The sequence below is a fragment of the Alligator mississippiensis genome, chromosome 4, assembly GCF_030867095.1.
Source record: "Alligator mississippiensis isolate rAllMis1 chromosome 4, rAllMis1, whole genome shotgun sequence".
Lineage (NCBI taxonomy): Eukaryota > Metazoa > Chordata > Crocodylia > Alligatoridae > Alligator > Alligator mississippiensis.
The window spans coordinates 24,131,285-24,157,676 of record NC_081827.1 but is presented as its reverse complement, the minus strand read 5'-3'; the positions used below and the strand labels follow the sequence as shown (position 1 = coordinate 24,157,676).

At 44.6% G+C, this 26,392-nt stretch overlaps 1 protein-coding gene across 9 annotated transcripts in view; it reads right to left on the bottom strand.

The window, feature by feature from the left end:
* Window positions 1-553: 553 nt before the first annotated feature.
* FAM185A (family with sequence similarity 185 member A) overlaps window positions 554-26,392 on the bottom strand; it is a 71,415-nt gene continuing 45,576 nt past the window's right edge. For 3 of the 9 annotated variants that reach the window (XM_059725834.1, XM_059725827.1, XM_059725828.1), the window contains 4 exons: window positions 18,852-18,947; window positions 16,026-16,160; window positions 14,144-14,316; window positions 4,692-4,785 (listed from right to left, as the gene is read on the bottom strand). In XM_059725834.1, coding sequence (XP_059581817.1) covers window positions 4,777-4,785; window positions 14,144-14,316; window positions 16,026-16,160; window positions 18,852-18,947 — 413 coding nt within the window. In that variant the 3' untranslated portion in view covers window positions 4,692-4,776. Of the gene's footprint in view, window positions 1,253-1,761; window positions 2,416-4,314; window positions 4,786-8,109; window positions 8,181-14,143; window positions 14,317-16,025; window positions 16,161-18,851; window positions 18,948-26,392 lie in introns of those variants that run through there. The other 6 variants (XM_019487495.2, XM_059725833.1, XM_059725829.1 and 3 more) reach the window with 5 other exon arrangements.

The window sequence follows — 26,392 nt, the reverse complement described above, 5'->3', positions numbered from 1 at the left end:
GAGCATAGAGCAAAAGAAGTGCTCATAGCATGGCTCCAAGAGGGTGCAAAGACAGTATTTCGGGTGAAGCTCTGTTTGATCCTACTGTGTTCAGAGAAACAGGACTTGTGAGCATATATTATAATTAAAGGGATCACAACAAAGTAGTACTTGATTCTCCCATCAATTGCTAGTATAAGCAACTCACAAAGCTGCTAACATTGGGAACTAACTGCTCAGGACAAAAGGAGTCACAATTATTTTGTGTGTGTACCAATAAAAAGCCACTCTCATGAGAACAAAGGACAACGGTCCAGGAAGAAGAGGGAGAGGGAGATTTTGACTCTGGACAACCTCAGAACCAACTCCATGGTCTTCAGTGATCTGCCTTTTCAAAGAGGGAGAAGAAGAAAGTTTAAATGAAACCGCTGCTCTCAGGCTGGAGCAGCAAAACTCTTCCCATTGCTTAGTCAGTATTATGCAGTCAGCCATGTCGTCCAGTAAATCCCCAGTGTCACAACTGATTACTTTTCTTTCAAAGCAAGATGAAGACCAATATTGGGAGACTCAGAAATAGCTGTTTTGGCTTTGGTCTTTATTTTCAAGTGTCAATGCAGAACACTTCTGAGAAAAATTCAGGAACACAAACCTTTAAAAAAAAAAAATCAAAAAAAAAAAATCAGGAAATTCAAACTTCTTATAATGAGCTTTACTTAACTTGAAATGACAAATATAAAAAATAATCCAAGTCCCTCACAACAATAAAAAAGCACAAATATATATCAGTGGGGGCAGGCAGTGACTGTTGTGGCTTTTAATTAGATTGAACTAAGGTTAAACTAGTCCTCTCTTATCTACTGTGTATGGATAACTGAGCAAATATAACTGAGGGTAGCGCAGCAGCAGATAATTTTAAAAAGTGCTTCTATGATTTACAGTACCTCCGGGCACATGAACGGGCCAATTACAACAGAGCTGGAGCTGGGAACTCCTCTTTTCCTTGCTTCCCTCACATAATCAACATTAGGTCACAAAATTTTTAAATGTGCTACCACAAATATTTATAGCTCTGTGACTAACACCACCTTACAGTATGCAGACAGAGAGGCTTTTCGAAGTAGAGGCCACAAGCAAAGTCAGACCCACTGGAACATGCACAAAGCCAGAGAGAGCTCCTTCCCTGAAATGCTCACCTTCTAGATGGGCAAGGCAGGAAAGAACTCGTTTACTTCCCACTGTTTGGGGGTTTGTTACTTGTTCTACTTCTGCAAAACTGAAAATGAAAACAGACTTTGGTTCTCAAGCAGCAGTGCCTGGGAAGCTTATGCTGTAGGGAATGGTTTCTTGTCAAAGGGCCAGATGAGATGCATTTTAAACTGTTTTCTGAAAGTCCAGTTTTAGGAGGCTGCCCTTTTAATCAGCCAGATCACTAGTGCTTTTTATATTGATTTCAAAATATTTTTTTCAAATTCTTTTGCTTGCAACTGTGTAAATCACTTAAATAAGGGAGTGCCCAAGCACCCAGGAGCATGGAGAGTCTTCCTCAAGTCTCTCTCGCATGCCTGTGCCAGCCTCTCTGACAACAGGTTACTCTGCTGCTGCTTCATTCCTGCTTCTCATAGGAAAGAGCAGATCTTACAGCCCCCCAAGTACATGGATGGAGCCAAAGAGAATCATCATTGCCTCCTGCTAGGCACAGTCACTACATTTCTTGTAATCAACAACAAAAAACAGACAGTGCGGTACTGGGGGGTGATTAGTACTCTGACAAGTAATGACGCCTTTTCACTCAAGTGGGTTTTTTTATTCCATATACTGTCTCATTATAACCAAGTACAAGACTTCAGACAGACTGAATCAGTACTTGAGGTATGACTAATGCCTTCCAGTGCACAAGTCAATTCATCCCTGAAAAGATTTTCCAAAGGAGGAATGTTTTTTGCAGGATTTCCCTAAACAAGTCATTCAGAAATTGCCAACATACCACCATGCTAATTAGAAGGAAATTGAGAAATGGTATATGGTCGAAATGGCACAGGGAAGTCATGCTTGCCAATGCTAATGAAACCTCAGACATTTTTTTTGCTAAAACACAGTTGTGTCTGTAGAGAGAAAGGGCACTGAGCTTAGAGCAAAGGAGAGCCAGGACAAGACAAGGAAGAGATGGGAATCATCAATATTTGCTGTTCACTGGATGCCATCAGTGACAGCTGTGCGCTATGCATGGAGAGCAGCAACATGAACACACAGATGTCAGGTCCAGAATTCCCAGTCCTTAAGGAAATAAGTCTCATAACTGTTCACAGCCTATACTGAGCAGCATGTATTTTTTATCCTCCACTCTCAGGTGACACTTTGCTTAAATGCAGCTGTAACTTGGAGTTGCCTGTTAATTTGGTGCTGGGAGCATCCTGGAAGATGAAAAAATTTCAACCCCTATGGCAAAAGAAGAGATGGAGAGAATTAGCCTTAAGATACCTAATGTTAAATAAAGAAGGAGCTCTATCCATTAAAGTACCAGTGGTAACAGAGTATCATTATAACATCAAGAAAGATTTAAAACTTTGAAGATGTCTGGTGTGAATCCACCGCAGGGCAAAAGGGATAGGGCTTTGCCACACAGCAGCTGCTCTGCAATAACCGCACAGGTGCTTGCTCTTATTTAGCAGCTGGGGAAGCTAAACCATGGCAGCTTAGCCTTCAGTGAAAGACGGGTAAATTCAATTTAGCTCCACCTGCCCATCGAGAAAGACCATGCACACGGGCAGTTACCACAGAGCAACTGACACAGCAAAGCTTTTTACGTTCAGGAAATTGTTGATACGTCTATACCCTAACACAGGGGCAGGCAATTATTTCAGGCAGAGGACAGCTTAATGAGGTTAGGTGACCTGTCGAGGGCTGCATGCCCCTTTGATAGGGGGTCTGCCTCCTGGACACCATCTTGGGAACAGAAGGCCCACTCCTAACCCCTGACCACTGCCATCAGAAATTCCTCCCCTTGGCCCCTGGAAATACTCCTTTTTGGATCAGAAAAAAACAAACCATACACTAAAAGTCAAATACCTACTATAACACATTTTGATTTTATTACAAAAAATATTTTTGTCATGATTTGTGTTCATCTACTGTATGTAGAGGTCTTTGCATAATAATTCAAAAATAAATTCTTAGTCTTTTATGTTGTGGGGGTGGTTTGGAGTGTGTGTCTGCATGTGTATGTATATGGTGGGGGAGGTGTGTATGGTGAGGTAGGGGGTTGTGAAAAGGTGTGGCTGTGTGGGGGGATACAGTATGTTGGGCAGTTGTGTGGCATTTGTGGGGTGTGGGTGTGTGGCTCTGGAACACGTTGTCCTCTCCTGCAGTCAATGCAGGCAGCACTGGGGGTGGGTGTCTGTGTGTGTAGTTTGTGGGGTGTGAGGACTCCCCCACACTCCCCCCATGGCACAGCAGCAGTTGGGGGTGCTGGTGCCTGGCTCTGGCCAGTGCTGCATGTCACAGTGAGAGGTGCAGCCCCTGCCAGGCCATTTGTTTCCCTGGCACTCCCTGCACTCATGGGGCACAGGAGGGAAGCCCCAGCCTGATCCACTGCCTGGGGCTTCCCTCCTGTGCCTCCTGCACGCAGGGAGTGCTGGGGAAACAAGTGGCCAAGCAGGGGTTGCACTCCTGGCAGCACTGGCTGGAGCCAGAAGCCAGGCACCAGTGCCAAGCAGAGAGCCCCTTGCTGCTGCCTGCCAGGGCTGTGCGCCATGGGGGGGGGTGGGGTGTTGTTGGGAGAGTGTAGAAGGGTTCCTATACCCCTCCCCCTTCACACACCCCCCCTGCCCACCCGAGCTCCATGCTGCTGCCCCCCACCCAGGCATAGGCTCGCCGCTATAGCCAGCCCAGCCCTACGCTCCAGCCCTGCCCCCATCCCCGCTTCCCTACCTGCTGCCCGGAGGGAGCCAGGGAAGCCTGCAGCAGCCGCCCTGTCCGTGCTAGCGGGGCTGGCCCTTCTGCCCACAAGGGTGGGAGAGAGGCATAATAGGATATGTTGGGGGTGGGTGTAGGCCCCTCCTTCCCACCTTCCTGGGCAGAAGGGATGGCCAGGCACAATTCACTGGGGAATGCCGTGGGGTGGATGAAAGTGCCAGATCCAGTCAGCGGGCTATATTTTGCCCACCCCTGCCCTAACACCTACCATCCTACGACAAGTCGTACATCTCTTAGAGCCAAGATGCCTATCCGCAACCAAATGTGAACTGCAGTTCTGAAAGTGGTTTTATCCTATACGTGATACCAAATAACTCAACAAAAGGAAAATCTCAGCATTGTGTACAAAACAAGCCTTTCACGTAAGGAGACAGTATTTTATTTACATTTTTGAAACACTGGCGAACAAGCCAACACCACAAAGTTCAAATCACAGTTCTTGTATTTTCAGGCATCAGCCCATACGTATTGAAAAAGTTTGCAGCAGTGGCTTTTCAATTTCCATTTGAACATTACTGCCTTTCAGAACACACAGGACTAAGAGTAAGGCTGTTTCATACAGCAGCTAAACAGCCGCAGCCATTTAATATATGAAAATGTTGGGCAAAAAAGGCCTCACATTTTATGTATGTTTTACACTAAATATAGTATAAGAGTAGTATTGACATAATGTTACAGTCTTTACAGTTCCTCATCTTAAATACCTTTGGCCTGCTCTTCAAGGGACTTGCAACTTGATGGACTGGAACCAGCTTTGGCTTTTAAGATGTATGGTGCCATTTTGTGTGGTCGCTTTAATCCATTGGTCTGTGTCATTTGGTTGATTCATGTGACCTGAAAAACAGAACTGCATTCAGTTTGCTAATCTGACAAAATTAACAATTTCTTTCTTTACTGGGAACTCTGCAGTGGAATTTTATTGGCAGAAATTGAGACAGACTTTTAAAATGTGGGGGTTCTTCATAATTTCTCTCTTGATCTGATATAACTGCTCTCTGCCATTTCCATGGGGAGGCCAGAGTTTGGCCAGTGCTCCCCCAAAGTAGGTGGGCATGCTAATGTCCAAACCTGTGCAGGTCACAAGACCTTTGAAGATCTCTGTACAATGTCCCAGAACATGTCCACTGTTGCTCAGTCTCCCTGACAACATGGAGCTCTCAGAAGCTCTGCTTGTTTTGCTTCCTTTCCTGCATGTGGACCAAAGCTCATGATTCCCCTCCTTCACCAGGCCAACAACATGGAATCACTGACTTTGAAAAGCACTGGATTAAAAAAAATAAAAATAAAATGACATTCATGATGAAGCAGGACAAATGGTGCCTGTGATATTTTACAGTGTTGAAGTTCTAGTTACAGATTTCATAGACATTAGGGCTGGAAGGGACCTTGCAAGATCATCAGGTCTAGCCCCCTGCCCAAAGGGCAGAAAGTCTGCTGGGGGCAGATGACCCCAGCAAGATAGGCATCTGAGCAGTTCTTAAAAGGTATCCAGAGTAGGTGCTTACATTGGGTATGGTTCAAACTTCTGCACATACTTTTTAAAGTGTGGAGCCCAGAATTGGACGCAGTACTCCAGCTGGGGCCTCACCAAGGTCAAGTACAGCGGGAGGATGACTTCTTGGGTCTTGCTTGAGATGCATCAGTAGATGCAAGCCAGAGTTTGGTTTGCTTAGCTAGCTGCGGCTTCGCATTGGTGGCTCATGTTCATCTTGTGATCAGTCATCACCCCCAACTCTCTTTTGGTCGTGTTGCTAGTGAGTGTAGCACTGCCGAGTCTATAAGTACGATGTGGGTTTTTTGTCCTGAAGTGGAGCTCCTTACATTTCTGTGTTGAATGTCATCAGGTTTTGATCTGCCCACCTTGCGAGCCTGTCCAGGTCATCCTGAATTGCCAGCCTATCCTCAAGACTGACCCCACTGCCCCATAATTTGGTGTTATCCACAAACTTTGCCAGTCCACTTCTGACACCTGAATCCAGTTCATTTATGAATATATTCATAGATTCATAGATGTTAGGGTCGGAAGGGACCTCAATAGATCATCGAGTCCAACCCCCTGCATAGGCAGGAAAGAGTGCTGGGTCTAGATGACCCCAGCTAGATGCATATCCAACCTCTGCTTGAAGACCCCCAGGGTAGGGGAGAGCACCACCTCCCTTGCGAGCCCGTTCCAGACCTTGGCCACTCGAACCGTGAAGAAGTTCTTCCTAATGTCCAGTCTAAATCTGCTTTCTGCTAGCTTCTGGCCATTATTTCTTGTAACCCCCGGGGGCGCCTTGGTGAAAGAGTATTAAATAAGAATATTAAAGAGTACTGGTCTGAGTACTAAGCCCTGAGGGATGCCACTGGTCACCAGGCACCACGTTGACTCAGTTACATCAACTATCACTCTCTGAAAGCTTCTCTGAATCCCTAGCAGTTTTCATTTGCAGTGTCTCTTTGTAGAAGAATGAGGATAGAAATCAAAAGGATATCTGGCTTCTAAGCAGACAGCCCTTAAAACAGGAGGTTGGGCTGAACATTAAACAGGAAATAGCTTCCAGGTGTCAAAAAAATGAGGTGACAATAAAGGTATATGAAGAAAGAAAATAATTTTCAACTACTCCCCCACCAATGTTCTGCACTGCCTAGAATGAGGCCACTTTTTTAAGCTGTAAGAGGGGACAGAAAAAATGCAGGTCATAGATACATTTGCTAGTAGATGCAAGTGGGAGTTGAAGCTGCTTGGCCCCAGCAAAGTTTCCAGGCCAAGAATCAATCTCTCTGGTGTATTTCTGTAGACATCAGCAAACACCACAGCGTGAAAGCAGCTGCACTGAACAGAGATTTCTATGCACCATTTACATCCTGCTAAAATCTCACTACAGAGCCAGAGAAAATCACAACCAAAAAAGTTAGAGTTGTTTAAAAGCTCAGTAGTTGTCTGTCTCTGATTTTCTATTTGCTGCATTAATTAATCTAAAAAAAATTATTTGTTCCTTGTGCTTTATTTGTCCATAAGGGAAATGAAAGATTGAGCTCCCTTCAAACTGAGTGCACTGTCAAAAGTTCTACTCCCTGGGAAACAGGGCATCAAGGGATCCTGGGGGCTGAACTCCTATCATGTTTAAGACTCTCAAGATGCTCTGATGCTTTTGCCATTTTCCAACTAATTCACAAAGTTGGAAGTTAGGAGATCCGAGAGGCAGTTCTTTTTGCGCTGATCCTATTTCTCTTACCACCGTTCATTACTTGTGTTCTGATAAGGATATTCCAAGCCAACTTTGAGAATGGTTTTGCTAACGGGTAAAAACAACTATAGTAAAAGTTAGAGGTGCACTGCTATATTGGTCTAATATTGGATTGGCACCAATATAAAGAAAATAGACTGTATTGGAAATCAGCTTTTCTTCCTAATGTGGCCGATAATGTGGCTGATAAATACCCCATGCATAAGCGCAGCTGCAGCACAGCACATAGGTGGCGAGGAGCACAGCCTGGCAGCTTGGAGAGCTGTGTCTAGCTGGTAAATCTGTTGTGGAGGAAGTGGAGGGGAAAGGGAAGGGGTGTGGGGGGGGCAGATCAAGGCCCCTGTAGTGAGGGAAGAGTGGGGCTGGGGCAGGGCATGGCACAAGATGAAGCCATGGCTCATCCAGGGAGCTGGGGGGGGGGGGCACGACAGTTCCCACGCACACCCTGGGAGGGCACAGGGGGACATGTGCCCCAGATCTGTGAGGTGGGGGCTGCTGCTGCAGGCCAGAGCTATGCTGGGCTCTTCCCAGTGGGAGCTGGGCTGCACTTGTAGTGCCACCACCGCCTGCTCCAACAGTTGGGGGTCTGTGGCGAATTTTGAGGTGGCTGGAGGTCCCCCCCAGTACTGCCGCTGCCCGTCCTGAGCGCAGCCCAGCCCAGCCCTCTGCCAGGAAGAGCCTGGCTCAGCAGCAGCCTGCAGCAGCAGCCTGCCCCGCACAGATCTGGGGGGCACCCCCCCATGCCCTCCTGGGGCGCATGTAGCAGCAAGAGCTGCACCCCCTGGACAAGCTGCAGCTCCCTTCCATGTCCTGCCCCAGCTGGACAGCACCTGCCTGAGCCCCACTCCCTCCCTCACCTCAGGGGCCTCAATCTGCACCCCTCCACACCCCTTCTCTTCCCCCTCGCCTTCCACTATAACAAACTTACCAGGCGGACACTACTCTTCAAGCTGCCAGGCTGTGTATCGGAAATCAGATTGGTATCAGCCAATATGCCTCCTTAAAAAAAAAAAATAGGCTATTGGTATCAGCCCCAAAAATCTCTATTGGTGCACCCGTAGTAAAAGTCATTTGCATTTGCCAGTGTGGACAATGATTTAATTTCAAGGCATATTGTTCTAGGGAAAGCAGGGACAGTGGATATACCAAACATACAGCATATTACCATCATCTCTCCCTTCTGATTTAACACCTTTTTAAAAAGGAACGTTTCATGTGTTTTACAGGCAGCACGGCTTTCAGAGTTCTTTACAAGAAGGCAAATGTTCTTCTCTAGGCAAAAGCAGGTATTACTTATTAACTCACTTGCCTTCCTGGGGGATGGAGCAGTTATAGATCTCTTTCCAAGTCTTTAAAATAAATAGCAAGCATCTGTGTTTAAAGTGAATAAATAGCAGAATAATCAATTTAAATCTTAAAACTCTACACAAACACACAAGTGGGACCTAAAAATCATGAAATAAAAAAAGAGAGGGTTAAGAACTCCAACAGAACACAAACTTTTCCATAAGATGACGTGCAAAATTAAGATATCAGTCTCTGCAATGAGGCCAAGCCTTGGACCTCTATTTTAAGAAAGAATGACTGCTGGATGGATGGAGCCAGTTTCATGTTACACTATAGCTCTCTCTCAAGTAGTTAGTGGCACTTGACTGGAAGTTGTCTGCCAATGCTGCCAAGACTCGAGTTTAATAAACCTTTAGTAGTGTTTGACTAGCTTGCGTTAAATGCAAGCTGAAACAAATCAAAAATCAATCTACAAGACACAAGCTGATCTAATGTGTTTTTAAAAAGTTGGATGAACTTTCTATTTGACTTCAAGGAATTTAATTTTCCAGATAAAACCTGACTTTTTTTTTTTTTTAATCCTGCTTAAAGGATCAAGGTTTTACCAAGATGTTAAAAGGGACACTGTGAAACTTAAAAAAAAAAAAAAAAAAAGTTTCCCACTCAATTTTGGTGGCACAGGTTCAATAGTATTCGCTTTGGAAAGAAGGAAATTCTTGGAGAAGTGCCTGGAGAATACAGAAGTGAGTGGGGTCACCACGATGATTTGTGTTACCCTGTTGGAATCAGAGCTGAAACTCGGACCACAGCAAAGGCATCTCAGTCAGCTCCAAAGTGTGAAAGAGGAGTGCGTCTCACCTTCACAGCTGTCATGGTAGGTCAGGTGGGGGGCACTTCCAAAAGCTGAAGGGCCCAGCTTAAGGACAAGAATCACACCTTGGTGTGAATCTGTAACTTGATTGAGGCAGCGATGGCTGCTGAATCTAATCTAAGCTTTCTGCTCTGTCCCATTTCGAAGGCAAGTTGTATCACAGGTCATCTACACTTGCAGTTACCTCCCCTCTCAGTCCCAGGTGGATTGCATTGCTGGAGGTGACCAATGCATGAGTCATTTGAAGAAGGAAAAGGGCATAGGTTCCTGGCCAGCCAAAGGTTATAAAGTTGACTATGGCTTTTACTAGGAGATTGTCCAGGCAGTACAACAAATCTCACAGAAGCTGGTGTCTATGTAGCAACTTGTCCTTTGGAGAATAGGTACCCTCAGTAGGTACGCTCACAGATTCTGCTATTTCCTTACATTTTCCTCACCTTAGTCTAGCACAGGGGCGGGCAAAATGCAGTGCATCAGGCCATTTTATCTAGCCCATGTGGCCTCTAAAAAAATTTAGAAAATTAATATTTATCTGCCCTGGGCTGCCTGTCATGTGACCCTTGATGGCTTGCCAAAACTCAGTAAGTGGCCCTCTGCCCAAAATAATTGCCCGCCCCTGGTCTAGCATAATCTCCTCTATTCCCTCCACCAGAGAGGAATTAGATCCACCAGGTTGCTTTCTAATACCCTTCACAAGTCAGATGAAAGTCAAAGGCAACAAACACTGTTCCCTCTGGATGTGCCTGACCTTGAGAACTGCCTTGCTGGCATACAGATGGCACAGAGTTTAGGGGATGCTGAAAGTGACAGCCTTCTGGGAGAAGCCTAGATCATTTGGGACCATAGGCAAGCAATAAGCTGTGCAAGCCAAAGGTTTCACCATTTTCTCAAAACTCCTTATAGTGAGGCTGCAACCTCATGCTTTGCTGTGGCAGTACTGCTAACAGGTGAAGTGTGTCAGCAGGATCAGGTCACACCTCCCCGTGGCCAAGCTATCAGTACAGATATAGCATTGGCAGCTAAAAGCAGGCCTAGAAAAACTCTAGTATAGTAAAGAATTTCAGATGCTGCTGTCTCATTCTCAGTGATTCTGCCTAAGGACAGGTGGGAGGTTGGCAGTTGATACATTCATTAGTAATGGTTTCAGCATGGCCAGGTAAAATGCCACTTGACAAGAGGCAGACAAGGTTCTTTGGGTGAATCTGATATCTTTTATTAGACCAATAGTTGGAGAACAATTATTAAGCAAGATTTCGGTTCAAAAACCCTTCGTTAGGCTAAGGAAGTTTCAGCAGTTGGTGTGTGCTCTTCCCGATGGAGTGAAAAGTAAAGAAGCCAGGGGCTGGGCTGGTATGCGTACAAGATAGGCAGTCAGGAAGAGCACACACCAACTGCTGAAACTTCCTTAGCCTGACGAAGGGTTTTTGAACCTGAAAGCTTGCTTAAAAATTGTCCTCCTACTATTTAAGTTGGTCTAATAAAAGATATCAGATTCACCCGAAGAACCTTGTCTGCCTATGTCCTTAGACCAACACAGCTACAACCTACACCACCTGACAAGAGGGCTTGACAACAGGCAGCAGGAATGCAAGACATTTCCAGTTAGCCTTCAGGGAGTAAGGGAAAGGGTCTTTTTATACTAGGTGGTTTCCCTGAATGCCTTTAGACCAGGGGTGGGCAAAATGCAGCCTGCAGGCCAGATGTGGCCCATCAGGCCATTCTATCCAGCCCGCAGGGCCCTCAAAAAATTTAGAAAATTAATATTTATCTGCCCCAGCTGCCTGTCATGCAGCCCTTGATGGCTTGCCAAACCTCAGTAAACAGCTCTCTGCCCGAAATAACTGCCCACCTCTGCTTTAGACCCATCCTCTTTGACTGCCAAATACCACCAAGATAGCATCTGCTTATGCCTTTTTCCAAGGACTCTTTTCCTTGGAGTTGTAGAAAAGAGTTTCTATACTTTCACTATCCTCCCCACCCAACTTCCTACTGGGGACTAGCAGTGGTTAGCCTGTTAGCAGGGAAAGGAATTCCCCAAACACCATCTCTTACCCATTTTGGCTCAAAGGTATAGGTTATATGATCTATTATACAGCTACTGAAGAAACAGAAGTGCAATATTAATAGTACCTGACACACACCAGTCAAAGCCCAGCACAATATGAGCTGGTGAGTGAAGTGAGAGCCTTACACTCACCAGCAGTTTTATAAAAGGCTGCCTGGTTTTCATGCAACCCTCTTGGAACTCAGAAATAACTGAACTTCTAGGAGATTGAATGCTTAGGCTGAGCCTTCCTTGCCTTCTAGGATGGGTAACCAGGCTTTGCAGAAATAAATAAATAAGAGTTATTTTTTTTCATAGGAGATGAGATCCAAGGGCATGCGTAGATGAAACAGGGGCCCTAAATTGAAGCGGCGGGTTTTAAAAAACACCACTTCAGTTTAGGGCTGATTAAACCCCCCATGTCGTGTACACCCCCCGCTGACTTGCCTGCCTCTCCGGTGGGGAGGGGAGGGCGAATTGTCAGCAGACGGAGCAATTCCTGGGCTGGGGGGGGAGGAGATCAGGCTTGCTGCTTTCCTGGGCTGCTGCCAGGCTGCCTGAATGGGCTTCCTGCAGAGCCATGGAGCTGCATGTAGCCCAGTGCTTCGCTCCGTGGTTGTAGGGGCAGCTGCGCTGCAAGTCAGTTAAGGCGCATTATGCCATCGAATTTCCTACAGCGGCTGGAATTAATACGCAATACACTGCTGACGTGTGCAAACACCAACACCATTAAAGCAGTGCAAAAGCATTTAGCCCTCTTTAAAGTGTCATGCACACACACCTCTTGTTTTGTCTACACATGGCCCAAGGCACCAGGACTGGCTGCAAAATTGCTTTCTTTGCCCAATTTCTGCAAAGTATGCAACTTGATCAGCTTGTTCCTATATTCATAGTCAGTATCTTTACGCTAGATCAGCTACAGGTGAAATATAATGTGCCTGGTTAGTTTCTTGTGTCTCAGAAGCTGCAGTCACTACCTCTTCCCTATCAGCAGGTTCACTGTCTAATTAGCTACTTCAATTTTCCAAACAAATTTCATGGCTGCTTGTTTTTGCTGATGTGTAAGAAACCGACTCTTCTCATTCTGCTTGGAGAACTGCTGGCACATGCAGACAAGTGAGCAAAGGACATGATGCTTCCTTGCTAGCTCTTCAGAGGTGCACTCTTTCAAAAGAACTTGAAAAAGTCAAGGTCCTTTACCAAGTATCACTTAGATCCTACAGCGACAGGCCCCTTAGAAATTCCATAGCTTGGTCATCTTGAGATATTTTATATCCCAGTGTCCTTCTGTTAGAGTGAAGTTCCAAATGGAAATGATGTGAAAAGTCCACAGGGTCAAACAACTGTCCAGGGGTGCAGAAGAAAATACATAGTGTGGAGTTGGGGAAAGGAAACATGGAGTTCCCCAAGACCAGTGCAGTCCCCCTTTGTACAGTGCTTCACAACAGCAAGTCCCCTCTCCCCAATCTGCTCCATGGCACAAGAGCAGGGAATGCAATGGAGGGGAAGACTGCCTTTTCCTGCACTGTTTTGTTTCCCAAGTTGTGACCTTGCCCCCAGTAACTAGGTCTGGCGAGGACAGATGGCCCGGCTGGCTCTTAGCCAATCAGGCTGCCCCCAGATACTTGCAAGCATCATCCTCTGTAATTACCTGGCCCTGGGTATTTCCCCTCTGCTGTTCCTGTTACCTCAGCCTAGCAAATGCTTAAAGGCAGTTGGGCCTTGGTGTTTAAAATAGTTTGACAATTTTTTTTTGATTTTCTATACAGCTCTCAGAGGATACCCTATGGACACCTTAGAGAAATGAGGGCTCATCCTTGTGAATCGCTCTGATGAGCTCAGAGTAAGCCCTCCTGTGACATTTCCTATTACCCTCCCTCCTGCAGGAAATGTTCCAAGCCCATGGAGCAGACAAAGAACTTCCCACCTCTCCAATACCCGTCACTGATCCCCTCAAAGAGCTCCAACTCTGCCCACACCAGGCAGGTTCCCTCTTGTTTTCTTGCCATGACCAAATGCAACTCCACTTTTTGGCTGCCTCCCTTCAGATATGTACTTCCAGTGAGATCCCAGCCTTGTTATTTCCTTGACCAACACTGAAGTTGGAAGCTTGCAACAAAGAGATGACTAATGCTACAACTGGCACCAGAGGCATCAGCCAGGCAGGGGCCGGACTGGATTGGAACTCATCTGACACAAAAAATCCAATCCATGTCCCCACCACCCCCACTGACCGTTCACACTAGCACTCCCAAGAGATGCAGAGGGACAGCCAGTTCCCTCCAGGATCCATGTGGGAACTAAGCTGTTCTGCTGGGCTGATTATTTTTGTAATAACCTCTTAGCTTAGAAGTTTAAAAAACGAATTTGCTGTCCCTTTGTGATAGGAGTTTTTTCCACAGTAAACACAGTTCTTTTTTTTCTGTTTTATATTTTCTGCAGCTGAACCACAACTAAAATGGTGCATCTGCTTTGTCCTGAAGGTTCTTGTGGAAAGGGGCACTTTTGTCACGTATATAAATCTGTTAACTGTATTAAATGATTCTTAATTATTGCCTAATCTGCTTGTATCAGCAACAATCCCACTGGAAAATACTTGTTGAACAAGCAGTCTTGGCTATCAATAAGAGGCTATGAAACTAGCATGAAAGCAGCCTGGGAAAAGCAGCCAAACCAGTTTTAGGAAAATGAAGAAGAGCTGCATGAACAATATGTTCACCAATAATTTAAACCCTCTCTCAAGTTCCTTAAGGCTCTTGCCTTTTCAGCTGCCCTGTAGCTCCTCCCATCCCTGCCCCGCTCTGCTTTGTAGTTGTCCATAATGAACTTGCTTCCAGGATCCCGTGGCCTCGTCCACCACCTGTTCTTCGGGATCAGAAAGGATTTTTCCAATTGGACCAAACTGGCTACTCTCCTTTGGTTTTTTGCCTTCCCTGTAGCAACGCAGAGGCACAACTGTGGTTAGGCAGGCTAAGATTTAGAAACTCAATATTAAAAAAAATACAGGAATATGTAGGGATGAATCAGTTCGGAGAATTTGGCATATTGCTTCCCAGAAATACTCAGTGGCGGTATCAGGATGAGATTACACGTCAGAGTTAGCAGGTGCTGGTTCCAAGAATGTTAGTATGTGTTAAGCTTACCAAGTGCAAGTGACCAGTCACATGTTTGGTGCTATTACCCTCTCCAATTTGCACTGTTCACACCTGCCGTTAGAGGGCTGTTGAGCAGGGGCATGGCAGGGACTGCAAGTCTACCCTGCCCGTCAGCTCTCTAGCAAGAGCATAGGCTGGGGAGGAGGTGGGGAATGGCCCTTCTGTGGTGTTTAAGTTGTGCTCTCTGCTCCCAATCAACCCCTGGATCCCCCTACATTTCCCCAACCCGCTCCTCCACCCCTGGATCACCCTCCCACACCCAATCGCTGCCCTGCCCAGACTGAGAACAATAAAGGCAGTGGCAGTGGGTTCCCCTTCTCTGCCTGTTCCTGGGCTCCTTGCAGCCTGCAATACCCCTGCGCACCCAGGTCCAGCCCCCACTGGGCCCAGCAGCTGTCTGGCAGGTCCTTGTCCCCCTTCATCTAGCCCCCCCTGGTGGGGGCTGGATCTGGACATGCAGGGGCAGCATGGTCTGCAGGGACCCCAGGAGCAGGCAGGGAGGGGGAATCCCCCCCACCAGCTCTTGAGCTAGTCAGGGCAGCATGGCAGTGATCTGGGGGTAGAGGGGCTGATGGAAGGCAAAGAGCACAATTGGGGTGGCAGGGGAACAATCTAGGGGACAGGTGGACAGTTTGGGGGGCAGAGGGAACAGCAGCCCAGCAGCTCCCTGCTCACCTGCTCCTCTCTTCCACTCCTGTTCCCCCTCACCCCTTTCCCATGCTCCCCTAAGCCCCTTCATCCCTTTTCCCTCCCTTCCATTACTAACTCTCTCATCATCTCAGCTTCAGACCATTCTTCTCTGTTCCTACTGATCCCTCACCCATACAGCCCCACTCTGCCATCACATTTTATCTGTCCCCTGACCCTCCCCATCCCTATTGTCTTCTCTCAGACCTCTTGGCTCCTGCACTGTGCTCCTATGCAATTCCTTTGGCTTCTATAACCCATTCTCTGACTCATATTCATCCCCCTACTCCTGTATGGCTCCACCACCTCCCAAATCCTGGTTCTGCACTGCCTATGGTTTATGCAATTCATTCTTTAAAAAAATGCTTATATCCCTTGTGCTGGTATATGATGCACTCCGAGCACATCAAATGTTTCTTTCATTATATTCTTCACACACACAAGAATGTTAGTATGTGTTATGTGTCTAAATTTTCTCTAAGTATGGCTAGGAAAAAGAAATCAATGGGTCAAATTCTTGCCTGGTATACCTCCATGGAAGTCAGTGAAGAGATACTGGAGATGAATTTGGTCCTACAAGTCTTACAAGAGAAACAGCTGAGTATTCATAAGTCATATACTAAACATACAAAGGAGTTTAGTGCAGATGCAGAGTTCAGCAGCACAAGCATATGAAGTTGAAACAGACAAAACAGGAAGAAGCCAAAAGCAATAAAACCTTATTATAATGTAGACAGGTTTGACAAAGGCCAGACAGATTTATCAAAAAAAAAAAAAAAAAAAAAAAAGACCAGCCTTACCAGTAATAGTTATGTGACCATCTTTGGGGGCACTTTGGATTTCCTTTAACTCAATCTCTGGGCTCACGTCCACCTTACTTCCAGATAGCTGTAAATAAGCTTTAAAAGAGGCAGGCACCTTGACTGTAATAGAGCCTGTTATAAATTAAGTGAAAGACATTTATGTTACTACTGTCCAAATCAAAGCAGGCAAAACACACATTAGTAACTCAGCTAACAAAGAAGCCTCACTATTTGACTCTCTTCAGTTGACTTGGGGGAAACGGCATATTTTTATCTTAGGCTCTCCAGCCATTCTGGTTTCTTTCCCAGCCCAGAGGATAAATAGCACTCTTTTGTGGACAGAGATGCGCTCATTTATCACAACAGAAGACTATTAGCAACAGTCAGTACAAATAGCTATCTTCCCCTTATAGCGTAGGACCAGCTCTCCCTTTTCCCTGAGATATGGCAGCCTCACACCTGACTGTCTATTCTAGAGTTGCTATCACTGCACTTTATAAATGGGTTGTTAGCAAAATCAAAGCAGCTTCAGTGACCTGCCCCATCTCTGAGATTGTAAATTGACATTCTGGCCTCTGCTTTCATTACACGTGGGCTTCTTTACATCTCAGGCCAACAACTGGGGCATCTAGTTGCCAGGCTGGGGCACATCTGGAATGGTTTAATTGATGATGCTAAGTCTCTACGCTCATACGTTACAGCAAACAACTCCAAAACCTGAATTCACTCTCTGGATAAAGCTTTCTTATGCTTAGCCTCATTCCAGCTTGGCAAAAACTTTCTTCTCTGTAGGTATGTTAAAAAGGCTCCTCCCACAACTAAATCAGCACATGGAAATTAAATGATACTATCCGTGAAAGAAAATGCACGCAATACAGATATGCAGGACCTGACCTTTCTTCCTCAGGAGGCAGTGCAAAACAGCCAGAAAGCTGAGGATTCCTCTGGCATATGGCATGCCTAGTGTGGCAAAAAGCCAACAGACAGTTCCATGTCACCTATTCTTGGCCCTCCTTAGGGAATTGTAACTACCAATATAATTTAGGCTGCCTTAAAATAACTTGGGTGCAGACCAACTCCAGGAATAGAGAGGTGGCTGTGAGCCACTTTTTTTCTAACATCAGGTCCTGCCTAAAGACCAGCTTGGCCAGACACAGTGATCCACTTGCTTATTTTGACATACCAGGCCAGAGATGACTGCACTGCTGTCAGTACTTATCCTGGGTTTAAACTAGTGTAAAAGAGTACAGTTTGGCTTGCTCCATCTTTGTCTTCAGTAAGAAATGTTAATGGAACAGATGCCAAGCTCTGCTTTAAAACTCACTTTCATACATTCTCTTTCACTGTTCTTTATGAAACAGTTTCCCTCCCTCACTGGTTAAACATCAGTCAGAGTTATTGTAATTCCACAACTGGCTTGATGGTATTGTGAAAATACATTTCTTTCCACCACAAAAGCTGGAGTAGCTTGTACATTAGAGAGCACATGGGAAAGAATTCAATACAGTTCTTTCATTACATTCACTCTTGCTGAACACTACAATCTTCATTTCAGAGCTACCCATGGAAGGTTAGACAATAAAACAGTGACCACCTATAAACACCTAGAGAGTGCAAAGGAATGTCAGAAGTAAGATTGAAGAGGAAATGTTTTATAATGGCTTCTGCATATTACTCTCTTAACAACACAAAATTCTTGCAGGGCTTGAGTGTCTTTACATAATAAGACCTCTAGTCCTGTGTTTTTTCAATGCAAAAGGAAATAAATCCAGCTATTCAAGAGTTATGTTCCAGCAAGTACTGTTGTACTGAGCACGTAATTAGGAGGAGGGAAAGGATGGAAAATTGGTTTATTCAAAAATATACCAGAGATTGGACCCATCTCACCTTTCTGGGTCTACCCTCCTTTCTTTTGCTGCTTTACTAATTTTAATGTAAGGGTCTCCATACACAATAATTCTTTCCTTGGATAGGGAGAAACAAACCTGTGACCCTTGCCAGGTCTGCATGTGTGCCAATGCTATGGACTGAGCCAGAATGACAAAGCAAGAGAGAACTAAAATCCTCATCAGCTCTACAAAATATCTGATGGGGAAGATTGTGGGACAAATCTTATTGGGAGAGGGGCTAGATTATGCCTTGGGTCCCCTTGGTTTGGCTGACTAAGGGAGACCGCTATTTGTGCTTCAGACTGAGGGAAGCACTCCAAATTCTTGCAGTGGGTCAAGCACCCTCAAGGGCTAATAGGCCTGTGTTTCTCAGAGGGCACAGGTCCAGGATCAGTTCAGACTCAGTGGTGACAGCATTACCCCCAGGCTAGCAGGTGTGCTCCAGGAAGGGTGTCAGCCAGATGTGTCCCAGGGAGGCACTCGGAGCCTGGAAGGTGGTTGGGCGCAGGGAGGTGGGTGGCTCAGCGCAGAAGCACTCCCTACCAGCCCACCACAACATGCCCCAGAATAAGATGCACATCTTGGTTTGGAAAGGCAGAAGGAAGATCTTTCCTTGCAGTAAGTAAGTGAATAGTAGCAGCTAGGAAGCCAAGCCAGCTCACTGTATTGCTTCCCGTGGATCCCATGCAGACTTTACTTTGGTTGGTAAGAATCAGAAACTGATCTTACCATATTTCCTCACACGTAATGCAAAATCCAATTTCCAAGAGCTGTTTTTTTGGGAAAAGGTGTGTTGTACATGAGAAAATATATCACACACATGCGCACACACTGTACACACACGCACCCATGTGTATAAATTAGTAGTTTTACTGTTTCCAGACCAATATATAGCATTTTTTAACCTCAGAGATTGCCAAAGAAATGTTCTAACCTTTTTGGGATTTCAGATCTATGTTTTTTCCTTGACTGACATAAACATCTATCATCCCCTGATGTGTAGAAGCTTTTAGACATCCATCCGCTGAATCTGAAAAAGATTCAGAATGAGAAGATTAAACTCTGATCTGTGTTTGTTTTTCTGAAGCAGTAGTATTAATATGACTTCTCTTCTAGAATTAACAGGTTTTATGCAGGGCCCCTTCTCTTTAGTCCGGAACAGCTGCCATGGCCCACTCAAGTAAACATTGCTTGAGTCTTGCCCACATTTTCAACATACGCTTTTGCATGGGAGAGAATTTTACTCAAAGAAAGCCACTACAAGCATGCAGCAAGGGTCAAATGCTGCATGCCATACTTCTCCTCAAGTGCAGTAAGCTGTGATGGTTTTGCTGATTTTTAGATTTTGCAATATCCTGGGTAAGGACCAGATATTAAATCTGAATCTTACATTTGAGGAATAGTTAGGGAGATAATTACTGAATTTATTTATAGCAAATGGCACTTACTTATAGTAAATAGCACAATTTTATTATTAACTGCTTATACTGGAAGTAGTCTTTGTTTTCTTCCACATTTATTAGCTTTCATCTATGATCAAGTCTAAGGAAACAGCTACTTACACAGACAGTTTAGACGAACGAACAAACAAACAAACAAACAAACAAACAAACAAACATTTTCCAGTCGTCTCCATTTCATATCACTGTATTTGCAACCCATTTGGAGTTTTAAAAAAAACAAACAAGTTTCAACAATATTACAACAAAGACCCAAAGAAACAACTTTTAATGAAATAAACTGTATTTTTTGCTGTACATAAGAAACATAAATCCCACTCTTGGTCTAAGAAATGTGTAGCAATGTGTAGCAATTCAGAGACTTGTGCAAGTCTGAAACAAGGATCTACAGTCCTTGAGAACGATCAATAGGAAGTAGTTGAAGTGACAGTATTTCTCCATTGTAAACTTTTGTTTATCCAAAATTTTACTGGCAATGGCAAACATTACAAAAGATTGGCAGAGACCATTCAGTTTTTCTGATGGGGGCGTGTGTGCGCGTGCGTGTAAAAAAAAAAAAAAAAAAAATATTGTGACAGAATATTTCAAGAACTGTCTAAAAATCACAAGAATTAATCCAAATGAAGCTAATTACAGAGGACTTGGTAATTTGACATGGCCAAGGTATTTGGAAGAGGACATAATTAGTAGTGATGGAGAAAGTGAGGATCCTAGCAGACACTAAGGGCTCCTATAGACGTGCTGGGAGCCCGCTTTGGAGCATGGGAATTGATGCGCTCTGGCAGCCTTCCATGCGTCTCCGCACCGGAAAATGGGAGCGGGGTGCTTTGAAATAAAACACATTCAATGGGCTTTAGTTCCAAGTGCCCCACTGCCATTTTTTCAGCACGGAAATGTGTGGAGATGCTGATACGTGTGATGCACGGGCACTTTTAATTAGCACAGCTTGCTAATTAAGGCACCCAGGGCATGTGCAAAAATGCTTTAAGCTTCCCAGATCTAAGCTTTTTAGTGGCAATACGTGCTCACTGAACTGATGTGCATTTTTTTTCTAAACTAATTTCTCAAACTAGAAGCAACAAATGAACTTGCCACATATAAGAGTAACAAACTGGGAAGGGACTGTTATTCTATAGCCAAGACAGCTTTCTTAAAGGGGAAAATATTAGAAAAAAAGTAAGTGTGCCCAGTCTAATTTTACACAGCTTGGAAACTGACAGCATCTTTTGGCTCACAAAAAATAATGATAACAACCAGTGCTAGATGGGAAACTGTTTTCCCATACCACATATATTTGAGACATCTAAGTTTTTTTCCCACCCAAAAATCAGAATGAGTAGTCAAACATCTCAACACTTTTCATGAAGTGAAAATCCAAATTGGTTCAGATGGACTGCAATGTTTTGATCATTTAGATCTTAACTTTTTTTCCCTATAATTAAAGTAAAAATAAAGAAAAAGATCTTCCAAAGTAGAAAAGATTTTGTTTAAAAAATGTCAAAATGAAATGTTTCGATAAATTCATTTTTCCTAATGGAATAAACTGCTCTCTATCAACACTTTTCCACAAAAAAGTGTGTTAAAGTCAGCATATGCCAACAAAAAATTGGGATAAAAAATTCTAAGCAGCTCTAGTGACCACGAGTAATAGGATAACTTTCACACAACTGTAACAGGGTGTAAAGCAGAGGCTGGGATGCCACCCCTGCTAGACCCCTGTGGGAATGCCAGTGCCTGTGCCAGTGGGAAACTCACCTGATGAGGTCTGGGTGAACCACACTTCCCCAGCACGCTGGAGAAGAGCTCTGGGGAAAAACTCACCCAGCACAGTGTGGGCAGGCCACACTTCCCTGGCGCAGCAGAGAAGAGCTCCAGGGAAAAACCTGGAGCAGCGTGCTGGCTCCAGGATCGGAGGAACACGTGCACCCAGGAGCTGGCACTGATTGGCCCAGGAGGAAGCCTGGGCTGTTTAAAGGGAGACACCAAGAGAGGCATGGCATTCAGTGTCCCCAGGAACAAAGGTGGTGCAGCAGGACTGGGGAGGAGACCCACAGTGCTGGAGACCCAGACAGGATGCCATGATCCAGCTACCATGAGTGAATGACCAACCTGACCCATCCAGAGAGATAAGTGATGCCACGTGGGATAGTGGAGGGTGGCCCCACAAGCTGGAGGTTCAGGGTCACAGAGGGAGTTCCCCAGGAAAAGGGTCGCCAAACCCATCAGGGTAGAAGGCATGAACAGACCACAGAGCCAAGGTTAGCCTCAAGGGACCCCCTCGATAACACACATAAGGCAGGGATTTGCCTGTACTGACTGAGTAAATAGTCACCACATTTGAACCAGCTGCAAGGAGCTGAGCTGTACCTTTGAACCTGGGGCTCAGAGTTTTTCTTTATAGCCTTCCAGACTACGTACTAGGCAAAGGGGTGAGAGCCTGTTCGTTTCTTTTTTATTTAGTACTCCCAGGCCAGGGAGGGACAGCAGGAGAAAGTAGGATCTGCCAAGCGTCCGAGTTACAGCTAAGTGGATTCTAATCCATACACATGAACCCTATAAAGCCTTTTAGTTAAGTCTTGGGGACTGGCAGGGAGAGATTTCACTGTACAAGCCCTGCCAATCCAGGGAGAACCACTAAATATAGAGCCTCACAACAGAAGAGTCAGAGGCCGCAATGAAGGGAGTGAGAGAGAGGGGACAAGAAAGGTGACCGCAGACTAGACCAGAACATCTAAACCTGAGGAGAGAGACCTATCTAGAAGAGATGGACACCAACTTGCGGAACACATAACCAAACCAAGTCAGGAAGGAATTGAGGTCCAGTGACTCCCATTTACCAATAACAGAGAGTTAAGACTTGTCACCTGGAAGGAAGAGGGCAGAGTGTAGGGATGTTGGAGCTGTGCGGAAAATTGGCCCTTGCTAGGCAGAGCAACACTTGAGATACCATCCATCCTCCCAAAGATTATCATAACATTAAGATGTGGCAGACGAGAGGGAGAGCAGATGAGGCAGAGGTCCCAGTGATCATAACTTGACAAAGGGAGGTGAGGGACCCACATGCCTGCACAGGGGTTTTGCTGATAAGACATCCTGACCATAAATTAGCCTCTACTTTTGTTTTAACTGGTGAAATAACTGATTCAATACAAGTCAAGTTATATTTATCTCTATAGGGAAGAAGTCATGCTTGATAGAAGAATGACCCACTAGCTAGAACTACTGTGGATGGAGTGGACCATAACTGACCAAACAGCCAATGCAATTTGGAAATTAATTTATCTGGCCCTGTCTATCATCAGTCTTCAAATGAAGAGTGCTTCCCTCTCAAATGCTAGAGAGAAACTCTCCTAAGAAAAAGCTCTCTTGAGATTCTCCAACAGAACTGCCTGTTCCTAACCTTAAAACAACATTAAAAGGGTAAAAAAGAGAACTTTTTCTTTCAAGTCTGGAAGAGATTCAATTTAAACAAAAATATTTCTACCTTCAGGGCAAAGTCCTGCTCTGCATAGCACAAGTACACTTAGAGATAGGAAACAGGAAAGAGGATATAGGGGTAAGACAGTTCACTCCAAGTTTTCTTGACTTGTATGATGCTGACAATGCTCCATGGACCTTATAAAGATAGTCAAGGCTTATGGCCCCTTCCATGGGTGCTGGGATTGCACAAGTGCCCTTCTGGAGAATGCTTTTGTGGAAGAGTAGCTTCTAAGCATCTGCTTGGTCACAGCCGGCCACTGCCTCCCTGAGCTTTCACACTCACTTAAACCATCACTGAGTTAGGACAGGAGTTAAAAGCTCTTTAGAAGAGGCAGAAGTTACAGCTACATTTGGCAAATGCGGAGTATTTTGTTGCAAAAATCTAGAACTCTTTGGCACTAAACAAACAGAAATACAACGTTACAAACCATGCTTAGCCCTACAACTGGACTTCTGGAAACAATTCTGCAATTATATATTAACAAAGAAATTAAAATACCTAGATGGTAGATTAGACAGAGTATCAATATTTAATAAAAGCCAGACTCCTTTTAAAAGGCTGTCGAAGGTACTGTTCATGACTTAAATTTCTTTTTGCTGCTGTACCTCTTAAATTAATTACAGAAGGGACTAAAAATTAAGAAACCCAGTGATCCTTGGATAATAAAATGGGCTGAATATGCAGGTTAGTAGGACAAAATGCACAGCTGAAATGTAAATGGAAAAAACAGAAACTCTACAGAAAAAGTAGATATAATAAAGATACTATTTTGCATATAGAGATATACAACAGATGATTTTATTATGAATGAACTATTGAGAATAAGGAGAACTAGAAGATGCTCTAAATTCAGACTCTGTTACAGACTGACAAGTCAAGGGGGAACGCAAGGATGAATCATTCTAAAGGAAATGGAACAGATGGTTAGAACAAATGACTTGCTACTCTTAAACAATTTCAGCTATCTAAGCATTGGCTAGGACAAAAGCGTGGTGAAGCAAAATGTCCTTGATAATGTTTGTGTTCAGCTTGATGTCTAGAAAACTCTTCTGCACAAAGCCAATCAGTCCAGAGACAGCTTAGTTAGCCTTTATACCTCACCAGAAAGAAAAATGGAAACAGACTCAAGGTAGGAAACCTGGAAATCAACGATCCAACTGGGACTGGGGTGTAGTATATTAAGGAGTGAAGCCACAAGGGCATTAAGGGTGAAATTATATTTTGTATGTCTAAATGGCAGCTTTCCAGCTGCATATCTGCTTGTCTAGAACTTCCTTACAGTGTGCAATTCTATTACCACTGCAGTGTGGACACACAAGTGTATGTACATATACAAACATGCAACAGGCTATGCACTGGCCAGGCAAGTATGTGGCTATGTACATAATTAGGGGAACTCTTCCATATATTAGTCCCAATTACTTAGTAATTAGGACACTCACCCAGCACTGGGAGACTCAGGTTCTAGGTTCCCCTTGCCTAGAGGGGGCTTAAACCATCATTTGACTTCCATCTAACCATCAGTTCCCCTCACTCATGCTTCTGAAGCGGAGCCACTGCAAGGTTGCCAACCCAAGACAAATATTTTACTGACAAATCCACAAACTTCTTACTGACAAACAAACTTTTTTACTGACATATGTTTTACATAATGTAAATAAAACACTTCTGCCAGACCCTAGACAAGGGCTAGGTTGAAACATGGTAAAAGTTTTGGTTGTCAGTAAAATGTTTGCATATCATCAGTAAACAAATGTTCTCGGGTTGACAACTCTACTTGACTGCAGCAATGGTTTTACACCATGCTTCCCCCACCCCAGGGTTCCCCACACACTCCCATACCCTGGTATCCCCCAACTGTATGCTGCACCATGTGGCACCCCTCTTCCCATTCCCTACCCGTCAGCCCCACTCCCCTCATCCCAACATGGACCTCCAAAGATGAACCACTGTCTGCCTACCTGCCACCCAGCAGCATTACAGGCAGATGGGAGGCAGTGTAATATGAATTTTTGCATATTAGTTATTATGCTTAAGTGATAATAGTATTGAATTGATAAACCTCTATGATTGTATTAACTTTATTTTTGTCTTTTATGAAAAACTAAAACTCCATTTTGTGTTTGTTCCCTGCTTGACATGAGTAAATGAACTTCGTATGCCCTGTGTAGTTAGTGCCTGTGTGAGAGGGTGAATGGTAAAAGAATGGTAACTATTTGCATGAAAACAGAAGAAGATTTAACTGATTGTGTAAGCAACAAGGCACCAATGTATGAGTTAACAGACAGTAAACTAATTAAGCTAATTAATGGATGGCTGAAGAACTCATCTGTGATCAGGTACAAAGAATATAGTGAGAAGGAATTTTGCATATCCTGCCATTTGAATTACACAATGCTTCAAGGCAGAGATACCAACTACACAATGCTTCAAGACTGAAATACCAACCCTGAGATACCAACTTTACTGGAATGACCTCAAGTTGCAATAACCATTAAATGGATAAGAAACAACCTCCAATTACAAATTAAGCATGGAAAAACCTCAATGCTGAACAAAGACTTGAAATCCTTATAAAAGTGAGATGCAAACAAGCCATGGTGGGGAATCCATTCTCTGCAACCGCCTGGAGCACAAGTGAGTCTGTACAACCCCGTTCACCACCCTCAATGAGCCTGGACTGGCCATGCAGTGCTAACATTGAGTAACTTCTGCTGGTAACTATAATATCTTACTGGAGTGGTTTTGTCTGTATGTCTATCTATGTTTGTGTGTATGTCTGTCTGTATGACTAGTGTATCCAAGCTTGTGTATCTGCTTCATGTAATCAATAAATGCAGCATTTTGCCTTATACCCCTTTATAAGGTCTTGCTCCTGATTTGAGGAATTGGCAATTTAAAGTAACAGCAGCATCAGGAGTAGCAGCAGCATGTAGCTAGAGGTTGGGAAGGAGCCACAAAGCCCTGACAAGAGCTCCCTTCAGGGTGCTGCACTCCTGCTTAGACACCAAGTGGAGGCTCCTGTGCTGCATCTGTGCTTCAATGCTGCCTCCAGCTTCTTTTTCATGTTTTTTGGAGCTGATTTTGCAGAGCCGTTTCTGCTTTATGTTTTTATAGATGACAGGTTTTTTAGGCAAGTTTGCCCTGGTTATTTACAGTGTGCATAAGATTTGCGTCACTGTCCCTTGTGTTTCATAGTCATTGCCTAAAATGAATGGATAGCAGTGCAGTGGGGAAGTTTCTGTCCCACAGGGATCAGGGGTGTAGGCTAGAACCCAGTGCCCTTAGAAGCAGCAGTCATTTCACTAAACCACACATCCTCTAAGCTCAGGGGTCACAACCTACGACCTGTCAGCTACATCCAACCCACAGAGCCTTTGGATCTGGCCTGGAGCTGTGCCTTCAGTGGCAGGGGATTTTCCCTGAGCCACGCTGCTGTTGGGCGCCTGGGGTTCTGATGGAGGGGGGAGCACTGCCTGTGTGGTGTCACACTCTGGTACCCTGGGCTCCAGGGGAGGGGGTCTTTTGCCATGC